Consider the following 22294-nt stretch of genomic DNA (forward strand, 5'->3'; position numbering starts at 1 on the left):
TTTAATTCGCCAACATTTCTTTGCCTCACGATATGTTTCCACTCTGTGCCCTACAAAAAATGGGCTTTGTTTGTTTGTTAAGGGATAACGGACAAACTCGTGCGACCTGTTTAATAACTAAACGACATATTGAACAGGCGAGCCAGCCGGGAGCGCGCCGCCGATCGAAGGGTCATCCCACGTGCACGCGCGCGCAGGCCCCGTAATGTGTGCGTGCGCGCGGCTGCCGTTCCCGGATCCCGACAGTCCCGTCTCCGCCTGGTGACCGAATTCGTGTCGACTGCCCAGAGTCCGCGAATTCAAGCCCGACACCGACAGCCCGCGCCAGGTAACGGCGGGGAAGGGGACTCAGGGGCCGGGGATCCGACAGCAAGGAAGCCGGGCCCCAATTGAGTGAAGACGCCGTTGAGGCCTAGGCCGGCAAACCGACAGGAGAAAGGCAGGGAAGCGGCGGGCCGAATGGTCGGTGAGCGGTGCGGCGGGTCTCGGTCTGTCGGTCACATACCGTGGGAAGCCTGACTGGAAAATGACCGCCGAGACTCAGGAAGCTGTTCTGTGACCTATTGACCGGCCCCCTTTTTCCTCCTGTTCAGGCCCGGTGTGGGAGTGCATCCGAATGGGGGGAGGATGGCAACATAACGGAGCGGATACAACAAAAGTGAACGAGACCCGATAACCGAGGAAGTTGGGTAGTGAGTTACTACAACGCCAGACGGTCAGAAATACACATTTCCCCTGGAGTTTATCAAAGTGGGTTTACCACTCCAAGATGGCGGGTGCGGTACAAGCCAGTGTTCGGTTTCCTCAGTCCCCGATCGTCCGCTGCTCAGGCCGGCCGCAATTATTCTTTTTGGCGTTTCGGTATCGCTGGTGCGCCCGGTGCAGGGCGGAGCTGTGAGGCTGCGGTGGCGTTAGTGGGCTTCTCTCGGGCGGGGGTCGCCGGTGAAGCTCTGAACCAGGACCTGCCTGTTGTATAATCAGATTATGGGGAACAGAGAAAAATAATCATGATGTAGAGAATGTATTTATCAGACAAGGCCATCTAGTGAATTCATTTCACAATTTCACAAAGTCACAAACTGAACTTTTGAAAGAAGTAAACAAGGTACCTTGTACTTCAAATGTTCATGTTTTGTGATTTTTAGTGAGGAACAGAATGCAGTACCTCAGGACTGCATGATATAATTTGAGTAATTGTGCGACTTAAGAGTTATGGCATTTTAAAATACCAATTATTCAATATGGTCAAGTGCATCAGTAGTCCAAATGGTGTTTCCAGGGTGTGATACTTTTTTTATTCAGGTGTTGTTTTGCTGAAAATAGGTTATGTTCAACTAAAAGCAGATCTCATAATGTTTTGCTGGTATCATAAAGGAAAACGTTTAAGCATCTTAAAGGTTCATTCGAATTTCTTATGGGATTGCATAGTGGAATTCAGGAACTGTATTAATATTGGAGTGAATTGAGAGTCAGACTTGTGGGGCTTTTAAACATATTAGCTATTAAGTAGGATATGGCTGGACTAATCTAAAACTAATAATTCTGTTAAGTGAGTGTTATGCTCATTCTAGTTAATCAACCTAGGCTCTCAAGTTAAAGTTTTATTTTAAAAAGAAGACATCATCTGAAGCTTATTTGATCAGACATACTGGTTGGTCACTCAGATTAGACCAACTGTTTAGTTTTAGTACGTTAGATTTGAGTGCTGTGATGAAACACACAAAGTCTGGAATGTTTTAATGGCATAAAACATTAAAACTAAAGTGTGAAGAAAATGGATGATTAATTTTCCATCCTTGCATGTCACAAAGAATGTACAGCAAGTAATTTTTAACAAGGCTTTGCACATCAATCATATGTCCAGATTTCTAGTCTTGCTGGTTACTTGTTCTCCATATGAGTGAAATTGTGAAATGTTTCTTTATGGCTTTGAAAAATAAAAGGGTTGTAGAACATAGAACAATAAAGGCCCTTTGCCCACGATGCTGTGCCGACCTCTTATCCTACTAAGTTCAATCTACCCTGCATACCCTACATTTTACTATGTTTCAGGTGCCTACCCAAGAGTTGCTTAAAAGTTTCTAAAGTATCTGACTCTGCTACCACTACCAGCAGTGCATTCCACACGCCCACTGCTCTGTGTAAAGATGTGAAAAGTACTTCAACTATACAATAACTGGCTGTTGTGCAGGCAGTGGATAGCAGGTTCAATTTGTTAAAATTACAAGTGAGGCTCTGTACTCTTGATGTTCCGAAGATATAACATCCATTTAATATCAAATAGGTAATCAATAATTACACAACCTACAATAGTCATGAGTAAGAAAAGGTTACAGGTTCTTGTTTCTGGCATGAAATGCGCTGGAGAGGAAGAAATCTCTTAAAATGGGTGGCTACAAATCAATTGTTTGTGTGTGCTTTTTTTACATCACAATCTGTGAAACATCCTAAATGAGAGGCATCTTGAGATATAATGTCTCAATGAATACAGGTTTTTGATTTTGTTTTAGAAATCACAGTTGTATGAATAAAATCGAAGTTGTATTTAGAATGGGGGGATATCTATTAATTTTATGTAAGTTGTTCAATAGCATGCAGGTGGTGGACACTAATTGGGCAGTCTGTGCCCTGTCAATAGACAAATTGAAGGGAGATTATGTTTCTTCTTGGAATAATTTTGTGTTGAAAACAGATGTTATTTTCCTTTATAAAATCTTACAGGTTCTGTGACTGTCCTATGAAAATTCTGACATTAGAATGTCTCACCATCAATTCTTGTTTGAGCCAATAACGTGCCATGCCTGGAATCAAGATCGGACGCGTAAGTTATAGAATCATAGAATCCCTACTGTGTGGGAAACAGGTCATTCAGCCCAACAAGTCCACATTGCCCCTCCAAAGAGCATCCCACCCAGATCCATTCCCCTATCCTTTCATTTCCCATGTCTAATGCAGCTAACCTAAACATCCTTGAATACTACAGACAATTTAGCATGGACAATTCACCTAGCCTGCACATCTTTGGACAGTGAGTGAAAACGGAGCACCTGGAGGAAACCCACGCAGTCACAGGGAGAATATGCAGACTCCACATAGACAATTGCCTGAGGCTGGAATCGAACCCTGGTTCCTAGTGCTTTGAGGTAGCTGTGCTAACCACTGAGCCACATGAACCAGCCATAACAGCCAACTTTTAAGATAAGGTAGAAAGATGATTAGTTATGCTCATAGATTGGTGCTTTTATGTTGAAAACAATTTTACGCTGACACTTATAAAGTATGGACTTCGTGCTGATTTATTATCTCATGTTCTAGAGTTAAGAAAGGCCATCAGATAGATAGCAACAAATGCAGGCCATTCAGACCACTAATTCTGGTGTGGCATTCTGTGAGATTTTCCAGATTATTGTTGAATTAAAATTCCACCATCTGTCATGGCAGGATTCAAACCCTTGTCCTCAGAACACTACCTGACTATACAGGTTAACAGTCCAGTGATAATAGCACTAGGCCATTGCCTTCCCTTGAATTGTGAAACTGCCAGATTACACCAGAAAATTATTATTTATTGCCTTTGTTATATGGGCTCATTAGGAATGTATTAAAGCTGTATTTAATTAGTTCTGTGTTAACTTAACAAATACAACAAATGCTGGAGAAACTTAGCTCTGGCAGCATCTGTGGACAGAGAAACTTAGTTAATGTTTCGAGACTGGTATGACTCTTCTGCGCTACTCTATCTAGGGATAAATATATAAACACTGGTGAGTTTTCTACTGCGCAAGACTATAATACCAGTTTCCTTAAAATGCTGTTGATACATTTACATGAATTGGGACATTTCAAGCCATGCCCTTACAACAAATGTGGCACAGTGGAGTAACCTTCAAATTATGAGGGAAGAAAAGTCAGTCACTCCTGTGGTACCCGTTTGCTGGGACAATATTAAGTCATGTTTCTGCTGCTTTCAGGTTAAGCAATTTACGGAATTTACTGGCTTCAAAAGCCTACAGATAATTAGGAGTTAGAAACAAGTTAAAAATGGATCTTATGGGGATTTTAAGGGTGAGAAATTATCAACCGGCTAAGATATGAAGGCTGGGAGGGTGTATGAGGAAAAAATGAAAAGGAACATAGACTTTTATAAAGTCTATCAGTAAATTTGAGTTGTTAAATGAAGGTAGGATTCCTGCAATAAAAGAATACCAATTCAGACTAACATCATAAATTGTGATAGATATTGAAGAAGTGCTTTACGTTGGTGTTTTACTTAAAAGCAAATAATGCCTGTATGGTCTATGAAATTGTAGTTAAGCATATTATATGATTATCTAGATTGCTATCATTGAAAAGTTGAGTATTCCATTTCTATGGTCAGATATCAGTTACGCTTGCATGCTTATTATTGGAAATCCAGGTGTTTATAACAGTACATTGACCTCGGAGGATAAATCTACAACTTGCTGGATCACTTGTGGAGAATGAATTGAGCAGTTCTTTGAAATAAAGGAATCTGTTTAATCTGGTCTACTAAAGCTATCCTTAGAAATCTCAGATTGAAAATTCTGGGACCCTTCTTGACATTGAAGATTGGGTGATTAATGTGAATTTTCATTAGTTTTTTTGTCTGATTTTTGGCAGAGGTAGCATTTAACCCCAGTAACTTTGGAGTTCCTGTTTATAAGAAAAATGGAAACCAGAGACTGGAGAATCATGAACTGAAGGAGCATACTGGTCAAATAACAGGTACATAAACAGTTTGCTTCTGGGTCCAGATATCAATATTCCAAAATTATGAAAAATTTGAATTGTCCAGTACTGTAGCAAACCTGTACATTTTTGATATTGCATGTCGACTTGCAGAAACCTTTTGAGCTGATACGGTGGTAACTTGGTTCAAAAATAGTCCTGAATATCCACACTAATAAAGGCGGTTTATGAACCGTATTGATGTTATACTGTAAAAGTCAGAGCTGAGAGTGATACCTGGGTTGAGGGGTGTAATTCTTTTCAATGTGGTGGTCTGTGACTAATTGCATTCACAGAAGTCTGCCACTGTACCTTTTAACACCAAGGAAAATGTCCCATTCGCCAGCACTTCCGATTCATGTGCCTTTCAGTTGCCTTTTAAATGTTGTAATTGTACCAATCTCCTCCACTTCCTATGGCAGCCCATTTCAAACACGCACCACCCTCTACGTGAAAAAGTTACTCCATAGGTCCCTTTTAAAACTTCTCCCCCTCATTTTAAACCTATGCTGTGTAGTTTTGGACTTCACCTCATGGAAAAGACTTTGGCTGTTGACCTTATCCTTGCTGCTCATGATTTTCTAAATCCCTGTAACGTCATCCCTCAGCCTCCAACACTCCAGGGAAAATAGCGCCAGCCTATTCAACCTCTCCATATAGCTCAAACCCCACAACCTTGGCAACATCCTTGTAAATCTTTTTTGAACCCTTTCAAGTTTCACTACACCCTTCCTATGGCAGGGAGACCAGAACTGAATGCCGTATTCAAAAGTGGCCTAACCAATGTCCCAAGCAGCCACAACATGACCTCCCAACTCCTATAAATGAACTGATCAATACAGGCAAACATATCAAACACCGCCTTCACTATCCTGTCTACCTGCGACTCCACTTTCAAGGAGCGGTGAACCTGCACTACAAGATCTTTGCTTAGCAGCACTCCCTAGGACTTTAACATTAAGTGTATGAGTCCTGCCCTGATTTGCCTTTCCACAATGCAGCATCTCACGTTTGTCAAAATTAAACTCCATCTGTCACCTGTCGACCCATTGGCTCATCTGATCATGGTCCAAATGTACTCTTATGTAAGCTTCTTCACTGTCCTCTACACCATCAATTTTAGTGTTCTGTGCAAATTTACTAACCGTACCTCCTATGTTCACATCCAAATCATTTATATGAATGATGAAAAACAACGGCCCTGCACCAGTCCTTATGGTACACTGCTGGTCACGGGCCTCCAGACTAGAAAGCAATTCCTGTGCTGTCACGGCTGCTCCATTGTTTAAAGAGAACAAGAAAGGGGAAAGAGACGGAATGGAGAAGCCCTGGGCGAGGAACGCAGATACCGCCTATGCTGCTGACATCTTGAATTTCACCCAACCCCCTCCCCCGACTCCCACATTCCTTCCTGTTCCCTAACTCCTCCTGTCTCCCTCAAATCCTTCTTTTTCTCCCCAAAGCTGCCAACTGTCTTGACCCCATGATTCCCACGTTTCTTCCCTGAGAACCCCTAACCCTAGTCCTTTCAGTGAATTCTTCATCATTGCTTCCTTAAGTCTAAGATCTTTGAATGGTATCATAGCAGTTTAGAGACACATTTGTCTTCTTTTTATCCATTTTGCAAGATGTTGATGTCACTGGCAGCCCAGCGTTTCTTGCCCACTCCTAGTTGCCCTTGAGAAGGTGGTGGAGAGCTACCTTCTCGAACCACTGCAGTCCTCCTGCTGTGGTTTGACCTACAATGCTTTAGGGAAGGAACGCTAGGATTTTGACCCAGCGACAGTGAAAGAACTGTAATATATTTCCAAGTCCAGATGGTGAGTGACTTGGAGAGGAACTTGGAGGTGGTGGTGATCCCATATATCTGCTGCCCTTGTCCTTCTAGATTGAAGTGGTCATGTGTTTGGAAAGTGTTGTCTGAGGATCTTTTGAGTTTTTGCAGTGCCTCTTGTAGATAGTTCACACTGCTGCTACTGACCATTGGTGGATGGAGTGAATGCTTGTGGGTGTAGTGCCAGTCAAGCAGGCTGCTTTGTCCTGGATGGTGTCAAGCTTCTTGAATGTTGCTGGGGCTGCACTCATCCAGGCAAGTGTGGAGTATTCCATCACATTCCTGACTTGTGCCTTGTAGATGGCGGACAGGCTTTGAGGAGTCAGGAGATGAGTTACTCGCCACTGTATTCCCAGCTTCTGGCCTGCTCTTGTAGCCACTCTATTAATGTGGTGAGTCCAATTGAGTTTCTGGTCAACGGTAACCCCCGGGATATTGATAGTGGGTGATTCAATGATGGTAACCCATTGAATGTCAAGGATCAATGGTTAGATTGTCTCTTGTTGGTGATGGTAGTAGCCTGGCATTTGTGTGGTGCGAATGTCACTTGCCACATGTCAGCCCAAGCCTGCGTATTGTCCAGACCTTGTTGCACGTGAACATGGACTGCCTCAGTATCTGAGGAGTCACGAATGGTGCTGAACATTGTGCAGTCATTGGCGAACAACCCCACTTCTGACCTTTATGATGGAGAGAAGGTCAGTGATGAAGCAGCTGAAGATGGTTGGGCCTAGGACACTACCCTGAGGAACTCCTGCAGGATGTCCTGGAGCTGAGATGATTGACCCCCAATAACCATGACCATCTTCCTACGTGTCAGGTATGACTCCAACTACCAGAGCGTTTGCCACCTGATACCCATTGATTCTAGTTTTACTAGGGGTCCTTGATGCCACACTCGGTTGAATGAGGCCTTGATATTAAGGGCTGTCACTATCGCCTCACATCTGGAATTCGGCTCTTTTGTCTGTGTTTGAACCAAGGCTGTAATGAGATCAGAAGCTGTGTGGCCCTGGCAGAACCCCAAACTGGGCCTCACTGAGCAGGTACTGTTTGATAGCACTGTTGATGACACCGTCCATCAGTTGACTGACGATCGAGAGTCGATTGATGGAGTTGCACTTGGCGAGGTTGGATTTGTCTTTTTTTTTTGTGTACAGGACATACTTGGAAAAGTTTCTATGTTGGGTAGAAACCAGTGGTGTAACTGTATTGGAACAACTTGACTAGGGGAGTGGGAAGTTTGGGAGCATAAGTCTTCAATACTATTGCTGGAATGCTGTCAGGGCTGGTAGCTTTTGCAGTATCCAATGTCTCCAACCATTTCTTGATATCACATAGCGTGAATTGAGTTGGCTGAAAACTGTATCCGTAATGTTGGGGACCACTGGAGGAGGCTGAGATGGATCATCAACTCAGCCCTTCTGGCTGAAGATGGCTGTGAATGTTCCAGCCTTATCTTTTGCACTCTGGGCTCTTCCATCGTTGAGGATGGGGATGTTTGTGGAGCCACCTCCTCCAGTGAGTTATTTAATTGTCCACCACCATTCATGACTGGATGTGGCAGGACTGCATAGTCTAGATCTGATCTGTTGGTTGTGGGATCGCTTTAGCTCTGTCTATCACTTGCTGCTTTCACTGTTTGGCATGCAAGTAGTCCTGTTTGGTGGCTTCACCAGGTTGATACTTCATCTTCAGGTATGCCTGGTGCTGCTCCTGGCATGCCCACGAGCACTGTTCATTGAACCAGGGTTGATCCCCAGGCCTGATGGTATTGGTTGAGTAGGGGTTATGCCAGGCCATGAGGTTACAGATTGTGTTGGAGTACAATTCTGCTGTTGTTGATGGCCACAGCACCTCATGGATGCGCAGTCTTGAGTTGCTAGATCTGTGCAAAGTCTGTCCCATTTAGCGCGGTGATAGTGCCACACAACACGATGGAGATCCTTCTCACTGTGAAGGCTGGACTTTGTCTCCACAAGGACTGTACGATGGTCACTCTTACCGGTACTGTCATGGACAGATGCAACTGCAGCTGGCAGATTAGTAAGGTCAAGTATGTTTTTCTCTCTGGTTCCCTCACCACCTGCTGCAGACCCAGTCTAGCAGCTATGTCCTTTAGGACCCAACCGGCTCAATCAGTAGTACTGCTGCTGAGCTATCTTGATAGTGGACATCGAAATCCCTGACCCAGAGTACATTTTGTGCCCTTGCCATTCTCAGTCAGTAACAGTTAAGCAACTCATTTCATCACTAAAAATGCTTTTGATTCAATGATAAATGAAAGCAAGGATGCTTTAAGGTAAATGTGAAGACAGGAAGGTGCAAGTAGATGGCTATAATTGTATATGTTGACCATTCAGTTGTCTCTGATTTGCCATTATTTATCTAACATGTATCAGATGAACAAAAATTTCCTGCTGCTAAGAATTTGGGAAGACTGAAGTTAATGTTATTGGCCCTTGCCACAAATCCCATTCCTTGCACACAATTTTCATCCTTGTCAATTTGTATTTGTAACGAGGTGGATGAATTAACCTAGTAAACAGTTACTAATGAATATGATGTAATTGGGATCACAGATCTAGCTCCAGGGTTCCTAGGATGAACTCAATAACCAGAGGTATTCAATTTTCAGGAAGGATAGATGGAAAGGAAAGGGAAGTGGGGTAGCATCGCTCGTTAAGGAGTGGATTAACATCATAGTAAGGGAGGACATCTGCCTGGAAGATGTAAAATCTGCATGGGTGGAGCTGCAGAACACCAAAGGGAAAACAACATTGGTGAGAGTTGTGTACAGACCACCAAACAGTAGTTGGCGACTGTATCAAACAGGAAATTAGAGCTGCATGCCATAAAGGTATAGCGGTTATTATGGATGACTTCAATCAAACTGGTATCAATATGATGGAGGAGGATTTCCTGGAATGTATGAGAGATGGTTTCCTTAACCAGTGTGTCAAGGAACCAACTAGAGAACAAGCTATCCTAGACTGGGCATTGTGTAATGAGGATTAATTAGCAACATTGTGGTGTGGGATCCTTTGCTAGAATTCTTCATAAAGATGAAGTGTGACACAATTAAATCAGAAACTAGCATCCTGGACTTAAAGAAGGCTAACTTTGGTATGGGGTGTGCATTGTCTAGGATAAGATGGCCAACAATACTTAAGGGATTGACAATTGACAACACGTGTATGAACTTCAACATTTATACATCCCTGTCTGGCATAAGAGTAAAACGGGGAAGGTGGCTCAACCATGGCTAACAAGGAAAATTGGGGATAATGTTAAAGCCAAAGAGGAGACATATAAATTTGGCCAGAAATGCAGCAAACCTGAGGACACGGAGAAATTTAAAATTTGTTGGAGGAAGACAAAGGGTTTAATTCAGAAAGGGACGATAGAATATGAAAGTAAGCTTACGGAATACGTAACAAATGACTGCAAAAGCTTCTACAGATATGTGAAGAGAAAAAGACTTGTGAAGACAAATTTAGGTCCCTTGCAGTTAGAATCAGGTGAATTCATAACAGACAACAAAGAGAAGACAGACCAGTTGAACAAAATTGGGAGATGGGTCCCGACCTGAAACGTCAAGCTTTCCTGATCCTCTGCTGCTCGGCCCGCTGTGTTCATCCAGCTTCACACCGTGTTATTCTCAGATTCTCCAGCATTTGCAGTTCCTACAATCTCTGAACAAAATCGGATCTGTTTTCTCTAAGGACGCAAATAGCCTTCAGGAAATGCTAGGAGACAGAGGGTCAATCATCAAGGAGGAACTGAAGAAAATACTTGTTAGTCAGGAAATCATGTTGGAGAAATCGATGGGATCTAAACCCAATAAGTGTCCAAGGCCTGATGCTCTGCATCCTAGAGTACTTAAGGAAGTGGCCCTAGAAATAGTGGACACATTGGTGATCATTTTTCTGGCATTCTGTAGACTCTGGAAGAGTTCCAAAGGAATAGAGGGTAGCTAATGTCACCCCTCTTTTTTTTAAAACAAAAGGAGGGAGAGTGAAAATGAGGAAATTGTAGGCCAGTTAGCCTGACATCGCTGGTGGTGAAAAGCTGGGGCCAATATAAAGGATTTATTAAAAGATGAGCATTTTGAAAGTGCTGATAGAATCGGCCCAAGTCAGCATGGATTAACTAAAAATCTTACTTGACAAATCTTCTGGAACTTTGAGTGTATAAGGGTGATTCAGTAGCTGTTCTGTATTTGGCTGTTCTACGTTACAAAGGGACATTGATAGGATGCGGAGCTGGACTGAGAAGTGGCAGATGGAGTTTAACCGTGAAAAGTGTGAGGTGATTCATTTTGGAAGGACAACCTTCCTTGTGTTCTGCTTTGAAATTTAATGGAAAGATTCTTGGCAGTGTGAAGGAGCGGAGGGATCTCGTTTCATGTCCCCAGTTCTCTGAAAGCTACCACCCAGGTGGATAGAGTCGCTAAGAAGGCGTATGCAGCGTTAGCTTTCATTCATAGAGGGATTGAGTTCAAGAGCCATGAAGTTATGCTCCAGCTGTACAAAACCCTGGTTCAACCACATCTAGAGTATTGTGTCCAGTTCTGGTCAACTCATTACAGGAAAGATGTAGAAGTGTTGGAAAAGGTGCAGAGAAGATTTACCAGGATGTTGCCTGGATTGGAGGGAAGGTCTTATGAGGATAGGTTGAGAGCGCTAGGGCTTTTCTCTTTAGAATGACGAAGGTTGAGAGGTGACTTGCTAGAGTTATACGTAGAGTCGGTATCCAGAGACTTTTTCCTCGGGTGGAGGTAGCTGTTACGAGGGGGCATAGTTTTAAAACAAGTGGAGGTAGATATAGGGGAGATGTCAGAGTTGGATTCTTTACTCAGAGTGGTAGGGGTGTGGAATGCCTTGCCGGAAGAGGGTAGCGGAGTTGGCCTCATTAGGGGCATTTAAATGGCTATTAGGTAGGCATATGGATGATAGTATATGGTAGGGGTGGAAGTTAGACCTTAGGTTTAGGGTAAAAGTTTGGCATAACATCATGGGCTGAAGGGCACGTACCGTACTGTACAGTTCCATGTTCTATGGACTTTCAAAATGCTTTTGGCAGGGTTCCGCACAAATTAGTAAGGAAAACTAAAGCTCTTGGTATCAGAGGTAGTGTATTGATGTGAAGAGAACTGGTTGGCAGACAGGAAGTAGAGAGTTAGAAAAAACAGATCCTTTTGAGAGCAGCAGGCAGTGACGGCTGTGGTTCGGTGCTGGGACTTCAGCTGTTCACAATATAAATTAACGATTTGGATGACAGAAGTGAATGCAATATCTCTAAATTTGCAGATGACACAGAGCTAGGTGGTAATGTGTGCTGTGAGGGGGATGCGATGAGGCTGCAGGGTGACTTGGACAGACTAGCTGTGTGGGTACATTGTTGGCAGATGCAATATAATGTGGATAAATGCAAGTTTTACACTTCGGTAGCAAAAACAGGAATTATTACCTGAATGGTGGCAGTTTAAGAAAAAGTGGGGTGCAGAGAGACTTGGGTATCATGGTGGAACAGTTGCTGAAGGTTGGCATGCAGCTGCAGTGGGCAATGAGCAAAGCTAATGGCGTGTTGGCCTTCATAGTGAGAGGATTTGAGTATTGGAATAAGGATGTCTCGCTGCAGTTATACAGGGCCTTAGTGAGGCTATACCTTGAGTATTGTGTGCAGTTTGTCTCCTAGCCTGAGGAGGATGTTTTTGCTATTGAGGGAGTCCACTGAAGGTTCACCAGACTGATTTCTGGAAGCAGGACCACTTATGAAGGAAGACTGGATCGACTGGGCTTGTATTTGCTAGAATTTAGAAGAATGAAGCGGGATCTCATAGATGCATATAAAATCTTATTGGGACTGAGCAGGCTAGATGTGAGAAGAATGTTCCTGAGGATAGGGAAGCCCAGAACTAGGATTCATGGTCTAAGAATAAAGGGTAAGCCATTTGGGACTGATGAGGAAGAAATTCTTCACTCAGAGTTGTGATTCTGTGTAATTCTATCCCACAGGAGGCCATCAAAGCTAGTTCATTAGATTTACTCAAGAGGGACTTGGATGTGGCCCTTGCAGCGAAAGGCATCAAGGGCTATGGGGAGAAAGTGGGAATGAGATACAGAGATTGCATGTTCATCCATGAATGGTGGCTCAGGCTCAAATGGCTGAATGGCTTACTCCACCTATTTTCTTTGTTTCTATACAAACTGATTGAAATGTTCAGAACCTCCTTAGGTGTGTCCCAAGTTAAGATTCTGACCACATATTCAAACAGTCAGCAAACTAATGTATTTCCTGCTGCACAACATCACACAACTGCATGCCCTCATCTGTGTTGCTACTAAAAAGTTTATTCATACTTTTCTTACGTCTCGGCTTGATTATTCTAATGCTTTCCTGGCAAGCTTTCCATTTGATACCTAGTGTTGTCTTGTGCTCATCCTAAATTCTGATGCCTGATTTTTTACTCATCTTAAATCTAATTCACTCATCACGTTTTGGTTTCTGACTTCCACCAGCTCCACTCTGGCCTCAATTTAAAACTATTTATTCTTGTTTTCACACATGCCTATCTGATGTCCCCCTTTGCAATCTGTGTAATTGTGAAGGCCTCACCTTCTTGATTTTACCCCATACTTTGTGATGTGGTGATTTTCAGATTCGACACATGACTGGCAGTGGTTTAATGAGAGAGCAGCCCTATGTTGTTCTTGGATTATAATCACTTAAACTCCTGGTAATTTTAGATAATCTATACCCATTGATGTAGTTATTCAAAGTTAAATGAATCAAACCAAATCTGTTTAATTTTCAAGTGCTAATGTTGGGCATTTTTATTAAAGTTATCCAACACTTTATCATAAACCATACTTAAACATAAATCACTTTCCAGTCTTGACTGCATGATAGCTTGCTAAACACTAAAGTTTATTGTTTAATGAGTGAGGCAATCGAAAATACTAATACCTGAGAATACTTCAGTCTGATTGCAGGTTTGCTAATGTCAAGCAGAATAATCAGACTAAAATTCTTCAGTATAACCTGAATTAATTGAGTGCAGTGTACCTATTCTATTATTTTAAAAATTTCTGAAACTTTTTCTGGTGAAATGGCATTATTTGCACGATTCAGCAAAATCACATTTCTTATTATGTTAGACGAAGGGTTTGAAATTTGAGTTTAGCAGAGGTGAAAAATAGGTGGTGAGGAATCAGCAACCACTTTACACTGTCTAATTTACGCTTTGAAGTCAACAGTAATGTTAGTGTCGTTAGGTTACTTGGATCAAGTTGAACATGATCTCTGACAAATGTGGCATGTTTTTCATGTATTTTTCTGTACAGAAAAAATTGTACTGATCCCATCAGAATTGTTTTGTGTATGTTCGATCACTATTTAAAAAAGCTACCTGAAGATTCATATAAAATCTTGCCTAACCATGTTACAGTGCTGCACCTTGTCTGGATTTGACAGAGGACATTCACTTAACTGCTGTGCAGCGCTCTTATTGTCAGTCTCGTGAATCTTATTTGGTCAGCTAGGTCATGGAGCTCTTGTTATCAATACATGAGTGGTCATGATCCTTTCCCGCGAAGGCAAGGATCTTCTTGGCGGGGGGGGAATAAATGTTGAGCGCCCCACCATCCATCTTGGCACACTGTGCCCTCGTGTGATATTTTCTCCTTAAATGAGTGGAGGGAAGGATTGTAAAGGATGAAATTGGCTAGCGCAGCTATTATTGTTGCTGCAGTTGGAGGAAAAGTCACTCTTTTATAAGAGAACAAGTAGGAAGTGCAGAGGGCATCTACAACTAGTAGACTGCATTCTGTGCTCAGTTTGAACAGATTGCCAGTGGTGTGGTGACGCCTGCCCCAAAATCCTTGGCCACACCTGTTCCCTCAGTCACCACTGCAGACATTGGAATGGTCTTCCTGTCGGTCAACCCAGGGAAAGTGACGGGCCCAGATGGTGTCCCCGTCTAAACACTTAAATCCCATGTGGACCAACTGGCAGAGGTATTCATAGCTTCAACTTCTTCCTCCTACAAGACGAAGTCCCCATCTGCTTCAAGAAGACCACCATCATCCTTGTACTAAGAAAACACATGAAGTGAGCCTAAATGACTATTGCCTAGGACTCTGACTTCAATAATCACAAAGTGTCTTCAGAGGCTGGTCATGGCCCACATCAACTCCACTCTCCCAGCCTCCTCAATCTCCTAAGATTTGCTTACTGACATGACAAATCCACTGTGGATGTCATCCCTAGCCCTGCACTCATCCCTAGAACATCTGGACAACAGGAACACCTATTGTCGGACTCCTGCTCATTGACTACAGCTCTACCTTCAACACCATTATCCCCTCCAGACTGATCTTAAAACTCGGTGACCTTGGTCTCAGCTGCACCCTCTGCAACTGAAATCTCTGCTTTCTGAGTCACAGACGGCAATGAGTAAAGCTAGGTAACTGCACCTCCTCCACAGTAACATTCAAAGCTGGTGCCCTCAGGGAGGAGTCTTCAGCCCCCTACTGTACTCCCTGTATGACCAGGATTGTTACCAAATTCCAAACAAACGCCACTTTAGTAGGACAGATACCTAACAATGATGAGTCAAACTACAGAAGGGAGATAGAGGACTTGGTGATGCAGTGTGATGAAAACATCCTATTTCTCAACATTGACAGAAATAAAGAACTAATTGACTTCAGAAAGAAACGAAGAGAACACACCCCCATCTACATCAATGGAACTGAAATTGAGAGGCTGGAGAGTGTCCAGATCCTCTGAGTGACAATAACCAACAGTCCCGGACTTCTCACACATGTAATGGTCAAGAAGGCACAACAATACCTATTCTTTGTCAGGTGGCTCAGGGAATTTGGCTTGTCCATAAGGAGCCTCACCTCCTTTAACAGATGCAGCATTGAAAACATACTGTCCAGGTGCGTAATGGCCTGGTTTGGCAGCTGCTGTGCCCAAGATGTAAAGAACTACTGAATGTGCTGATCTTGCTCTGGTTGATCTTGCCAAGTGCAGGCCTTGTGCAATGTAACCTGTATGCCTCTGTCTTTTTACAACCTCCTGATCTGTATGTTCTTGCTTACTATGACCTGCCTGCACTGCTAATCAAACAAAGCTTTTCACTGTACTTCAGTATGCGTGACAATAAATCAATCAGTGGGGAGGTGTTGGGATGGGTGGGAGCAATTGATCAAAGATGCTACATGCAGTGGCGATGGAGTGGTGGACCATGAGCTCTGGTGAGAGGTGATTGCATTGGCAGAGTTAGGGTGAATGTAAGTCTGCAAAGAGAAGGTAGTACTTACTCTTACAAAACAAAGAATGTCAACAACATTCTTCCTGCCTTGTTGGGTATTCCTCCATGTTGCACTGACCTGGTGGGCAACTTCAGACCAGGCTGGCAGCATCTGCTACCATGGCCAACTCTGGCATTCCTGGCTGAAGGGGATGGCTTTCCTTGCTACCATGCAATTCAGCAGACCTTCCATTTTCCTGTAAACAGAGCAGGCTACTGACTTCCCTTTCTCAGACATGTCCTTTAGAATTATACAGCAGCACACTATAAATGGCAGTTCCTGGCTTTCTGTGATTGACCTGGTACACAATTGCGATTACATATGGTACCAAGCAGACACCTGCCAGATGGTCCTGGTAGTGGTGAGTACTTTCACTGCTAGTGAGTGCATAATATGGCAGGCGTGGTACATATGTAATGTGGTGAGCAGTGGGGAACTGTGAGGTAACTCACTAGAGCTCAAAGAAAGAAACCCTTCATGAATCTCCCTAAAAATGACATTTAGTCAATTCTTGGTAAATTCAGCACAAAATTCTAATGTGTTTAAATTCTTTTTGAGCATAATTTGCTGCAAGAGTACCTCAATTCTGTGTTTAAAAACAAAAAAAACTGGGTAGGAGAGAAGTAATTTTGAGCAGATCTTCATTGTGGGAGTAAATCTCACTCTCACTCCACTTACGTTGCAGAACTTAAAGCTTGCAAAATCATCATAATTTTTTTCATATTCCTAGTGAGAAGCAAAACTATTATCTCATATGCAAAGAACCTACCCTTTTGCGACTTATTCTTGAGATTGAGTACATGGGCAGTTTGACAATGCTGTCACTTTAGAAAGGTTGCTTTGTCCTGGGTTGTCGGTTTGTTTTTGGAAGAGAGGTTGTAAAGTCAGGCCACTGCAAACGGCCTAAGTCAATAATTTTGGACATCTTTAGTTTTTTCCACACGGTTCTAACAATGGAAGGAAAGTGGCCAGTTCTCTCAATCAGGCTTTCTAGTTTATTTTAGCTGTAGCAGTCAGAAGCTGTTTGGGTCCCAGCGGTATTGGAGCTTCAGTAAAGGATTCCTAGCTGCTAATGTGAAATCTGTTAATGTTTCCTCCTGGATTGTAAAACTGCATGTAAGAATCTGTCTGAATTTACCTTTTTGCAAAGGGTATATTTCCGGGGTGTTAGTATATTGGACCAGGTAGTTAGTAATAGGTACCGTATCTGTTATTTGGTCGAGTTTTTCGATGGTTGTTATTCTAAACGACTCTTGTTTTGTATTTTAGCAATAGTGTTTAAATAAATTGTGTTTTGCTTAATGTCAAGTAGTTTGACCAGTTCCATCACATCTGAACATGCACTTCACATTAACCTTTAAAATAAGAACCAGTTAGGGTCTAGTTTCCCTTGAAATATTTTGCGGGTGTTGGGTCTGTTCCATAACTGGCAATGCCAGATTATTCAACCAATAAATGAAATGTCAAAATCTGTCCGCTTAATATATTTGCTCACCTTTGTTTCAGCTACCAGCACATGTAATTTCCAGGGTAATACTAACCACAGTATCTTTTGCTCAGTTCAGTGGAACATTAACAATACAGTGACATTGTCCATTTCAGTTAAATAATATTTTTTTCTTTTTGAAATATCATAGTGGCCTTAGGCCTGCCTCTGGCCAGGATTTTAGTGCAAGAAGCAGAAACTCACTAGTCAGAGCAAGAAACGGGTCTTATGTTGCTTTTGTGGAGAATGCTGTTTAAATGTCTAAATGGCCAGTGTCAGGCTATCAAACCAACAGACAGTCTGAAATTCCGGCCCCAATAGTTACTGGTCAGCTAACAGGCTGGAATGCTCCCCACTTCATGCAGTGCTAGTGAGTCCAGTGGCTGCTGCCTGGTAATATTCCAGCCTCAGGATCACCACTGCATCCCCGGCCACGTGGTTAGTGCGGGAGGATGCAGGGGGTCATGGGGATTGCCAGAAATCACCATGTTGTCAAGACGGCACTAGAGTGTGGCAATTCTTGTCCCCAGCAGATCTTTTACTTTATATCTCTTATAACCAGTCTATTTTAAACCTCGATTTTGAGTGTCAGAACTACTAACAATGGTTTCAAATCTATGTTTAGGTCTGGAAATCCTTCGACCTACGAGAACAACTAGCAGCACCTGGTGTGCCCGACTGAATGAACCGATGGGGCTGGACTGCCAACGGTGGAACAACAATCACGTGCCCACAGAGACCATACATCTACAGGTTTCTCAAACGCCTGACCTACCCGATCCCATCGACCTCCTCAAGGCTGCAACCATTGTCCAGGACCCCACCGGACGCAACCATGCACCTTCTGGAACAGCAGATCTCCCTCAACAGCTGAAAGGTCCGAAACCCAGGAAACGTGGGAGACGTGCTGGCCTGCAAACGAGAGCAAAAGAACGTGGTTTCAAGTCCCCTCTCCCCACCATACTCCTGGCAAATATCCAAGCTATTGAAAACAAACTGGATGAACTTAAGTCTAGACTTACAGTCCAAAGGGAATTGAGAGACTGCTGTGTGCTCTGTTTTACTGAGACATGGCTCACTCGTGCTACGCCTGATTGTACCTTACAACCTGAGGGTTTCTCAATTCACCGGATGGACCGCTCAGCAGCCTTGGGCAAGGGAACGGGTGGTGGGGTCTGCCTCCTAATCAATAACTCTTGGTGCTTAGATGTGGTGAACCTGGTGAGTTACTGCTCTTTGCACCTTGAATATCTAATGGTGAAGTGTAGTCCTCCCTACCTGCCACAGGAGTTCACCTCTGCTATTATAACAGCAGTCTACATCCCACCTGATGCAGAAGTGAAGAATGCGCTTCATGAAATTTGCATCACTACAAATAGCCTTGAGATGGAATACCCCGAGGCTTTGTTTATTGTAATCGGTAACTTCAATCAGGCCAATCTCACGAGTGTGCTTCCCAAATACCACCAACACATCACCTGTCCCACCAAAGGTCCAGATATCCTTGACCATTGCTACACAACCATCAAAGACGCCTATCGCTCCAAACCCCGCCAGTACTTTGGAATATCAGACCGCAATGCTGTTCTCCTTCTCCCGACTTGCAAGTAGAAACTGAAGCATGAGGACTCCTCTTACACATATTATTATTAAAAGATCATTACTTTAAAATAGAAAACGTTTTGCTTCCATTCCTTTACAACACCCAATCATGAACAGGCCAGCACTTGTAGCTCTGGGTGTGGTTGGTGAGTTGCTTTCTTGATTGTCCTCAGTCCATCTCATGAAAGTATTTACTAAATTCCACCTTCTTATAACCAAACACTTTGGACTGATTTCATCTATTGATCGTTTGTATTTCACAACTGATTAAAATCTAGTTCCTGACCTTTCAAAGCAATTGCTGTGACTACACCTGAGAAATATTTAAATGCCTGAGGAGAACTATGCAGCATGTGGAAGTTGTGAAACTTTGTAAATGAGAGAATGAGAAGAAAAGAGAAGATGGGGAATAAAGGAAGGAGTGAAAAGGTTGAAAGAGAAGCAAATGCCAGCATGAAAGTAAGGTAAAAAACAAGGTAGCTTTTTTAAAAAGCTATCTTCGTGACATTAGGATGTTCCCATTCAGTTCACAATGAAATGCTTCTGAGGTGTTGTCACTGGATCAGCAACTGGATTTCAATCTTTCTTCCTTTTTGTTCTTATTTTTCCATCCTGTTTCTAGCATCCTTTTTGATGGTTTTCTTCTTCTTCTACTTTGAGCATTGTTACTTTATTAATAAATAGTTATTGTTTAGTTTGGGTACAATGATACAAAACCAAAATAATGAAGGTGAAAATCTGAAATAAGAACATAAAATGCTGGAAATATTCAGTGGATTAGACACAATGACCTTTCTTCAGAATTGTAAATTTGTGACTGTTTAGTGGAAAGGACATCTGGATGGAAACTCCAGTTAGGATTTCAAGAATGCAGGCAATGATGTTGACTTGCTGTCCGAACTGGCTTGTTTTTGTTCAGATGTTTCATCACCATGCTCGGTGACATCATCAGTGGAGCCTCCGATGAAGCGATGTTATTCTACTCTGCTCGGAATTTATACTCTCCAGGCCATTAAGGTGAGTAATGTTGTTTCCGGTTTTGATCTGTATGGGTTTATGTGCGGGGGGTCCAATTCTATAATGTGCATTCAGACAAGGAAGGCCAGTTTAAGTGGGACAAAGTAACCGTAGTAGCCCAAGCCAAACATAGACACGCATGGGAATTCCTAGAGGCATGCTTCTCCACCCATACTTCAGTCAACAAACATATAGACTTGGACCCCATGTACAAACCCATACAGATCAAAACCAGAAATGACAGTACTCACCATAATGGACCGGACAGTGTGAATTCCAAGCAGAATAGAATAACATCACTTCATCGGAGCCTCCACTGATGATGTTACCTAGCATAGTGGTGAAATGTCTGAACAAAAACAAGCCAGCTTGGTGAGTAAGTAAACAACCTCATCCACAACCTGAACTACAGATCTTTGCTAAAACTTTATGCAAGTCCTGTGGTTAAATCTGACATAATCCTTCATCCACAATTGAGGTAGACCAATTTAACTAGTGGGGAGATAATTTAAAATAGGATTTGCTGTAATGTGATGTTCTTGATGTTTCTAGAACTCTACACCACTTTGTTTGGTTTATAATGGGAAGTGGCAAATAGGGATGAGAGACGTACTTTCAGTTAACTTGCCAGGAGACCATGCTGGATATAATGGTGTATCGGTGCAATGGTGTAGTCAGATGCAGAGCAGTCTTTTAACAGTTATGCCAATCTTCTGAAAACCATGGTTGGGATGTATAGACTAGCAGCATAATTTTAAAAAGTGGAACGCTACTGGGATAAAATTGTTCTTTTATTTTGAGGGTCATGAATCTTTGGAATTCTCTTCCATAGAAGACTGTGGAAGCTCTGTTTTTGAGTGTCTAAAGTAGAGATTGGTAATTGGTAATCAGAAATCTATCAGTGTTCTACAGGTACCTCCCCAGTCATTTGTATTGAATGGCATGGCAGGTTCGATGGATTGAGTGGTCTGCTGCTGTTCCTATGCTAGGCTTACTGTGGGGATAAGACAACGAAGACTGGGATCTGCACTTGATATGTAGCAATTTCTTCCTCCTGCACCTTCAGTCTAAGGTCGATAGCCCTATCTGTGCTGATAGTTACCTCTCTGGTAGTCTCTTTCCTGGCCTTAATAATGCAACCTTTATGATAAACTGGACAGTGAGATCCTGTGCTTCATAAAAAGATAAATTACATCTTACTGAATAGCATACGAGGTTCAAGAGTCATAAAGGTATACAGCACAGAAACAGGGCTTTCAGCCCAACACTTCCATGCGAGAGGTCAAATGGCATGTTCCTGTTCCTATTCCTTATGTCCCGAGGAAGAAATTGAGGTCCATTCTATCATTTAAAACACCACTACTGATGACTCAGCATGCAATGTTCATTTAAGCAGAATATTAAGTCGAAACAGTGACTAACAAAGGAGTTGCTCCAGTGTATTGGACTTAGGAAAGTTTCCTAGGTCCATCCATTGATGTGCTTCAAGCAAATACAATGCTGGTAAGAGTTAATAAAATGCAATACTGAGGATTGCACTTTCCCTGTGACTAAGACAACCTTTTCACATTTTGAATGACACAATAACTGCAGAAAGTTTTCAAAAATTTGAATATTTCACAACTGAAATATTATCGGGAAAGGTTAATAAAACCAAATTACCCTGTCCGATTGATGCATAAATTTGGAGAGACTGTTGCCACTTGCGAGAGAAATTAAAAAGTAACTTCATAAATAAGAATTAGTTACCAGTAGATTCAAGAAGTAAGGAGAAATGCCTTTTCTGAGTCGTGGTTTTACCAAAACCCTGTGTTTTACCACAAGAGATTGTAAGTGCAAATTGGTTCTGTCCTTTCAAAAGGAAGTTGGGGTAATCACTAAAGAAAACAGGAATTTAAAGGTATGTTGATAGGCTGTGATGAATCAGATTTGAAAATGGAAGGAGATTCACGTAGAATTAAATACAAATATGGATTTCTTGTGCTGAATGGCCTGTTTCGGTACTCTACATTCTTTGATCAAAACATTGGTGGCAGAGGTTCCTGCCTATCATTGGAAAAATCAGCAGGCTACTCAACTTTTTTCCCCAGTGACTGCCCTGAAAAGATTTCTGCTTCTGAGAGCTGCCAGCTATCTGATTGGGATGCGTATTGCAAGAGTGCAGTTGGAAACCTATGGAAGTAATACAACCTGTCAGGCATCTGCAACCTTCCCTTTATTTGGCCTCTTATGAGCCTTAACTAGGGTGTGAGCCAGTGAACCCAGGTCTCACTTGTCTCC

General features: G+C 42.5%; 1 protein-coding gene across 10 annotated transcripts; it reads left to right on the forward strand.

Moving 5' to 3' along the window:
- The first annotated feature begins 200 nt into the window (after positions 1-200).
- On the forward strand, positions 201-19073 carry LOC125462214 (uncharacterized). 10 transcript variants are annotated; one of them, XM_048551957.2, is made up of 5 exons: positions 201-328; positions 594-750; positions 2722-2821; positions 4642-4746; positions 18021-19073. In XM_048551957.2, exons 3-5 carry the CDS (start codon positions 2758-2760, stop codon positions 19004-19006), a joined length of 1155 nt encoding a protein of 384 aa, XP_048407914.2. In that variant the 5' UTR covers positions 201-328; positions 594-750; positions 2722-2757; the 3' UTR covers positions 19007-19073. The 10 variants fall into 10 exon arrangements, with proteins under 10 accessions (XP_048407914.2, XP_048407918.2, XP_059509901.1 ...); XM_048551961.2 differs by having other exon boundaries at positions 594-692; XM_059653918.1 differs by having other exon boundaries at positions 201-776.
- Positions 19074-22294: the final 3221 nt, after the last annotated feature.

The sequence above is a fragment of the Stegostoma tigrinum genome, chromosome 23 (genome assembly GCF_030684315.1).
Source record: "Stegostoma tigrinum isolate sSteTig4 chromosome 23, sSteTig4.hap1, whole genome shotgun sequence".
In the NCBI taxonomy this organism is placed as follows: domain Eukaryota; kingdom Metazoa; phylum Chordata; class Chondrichthyes; order Orectolobiformes; family Stegostomatidae; genus Stegostoma; species Stegostoma tigrinum.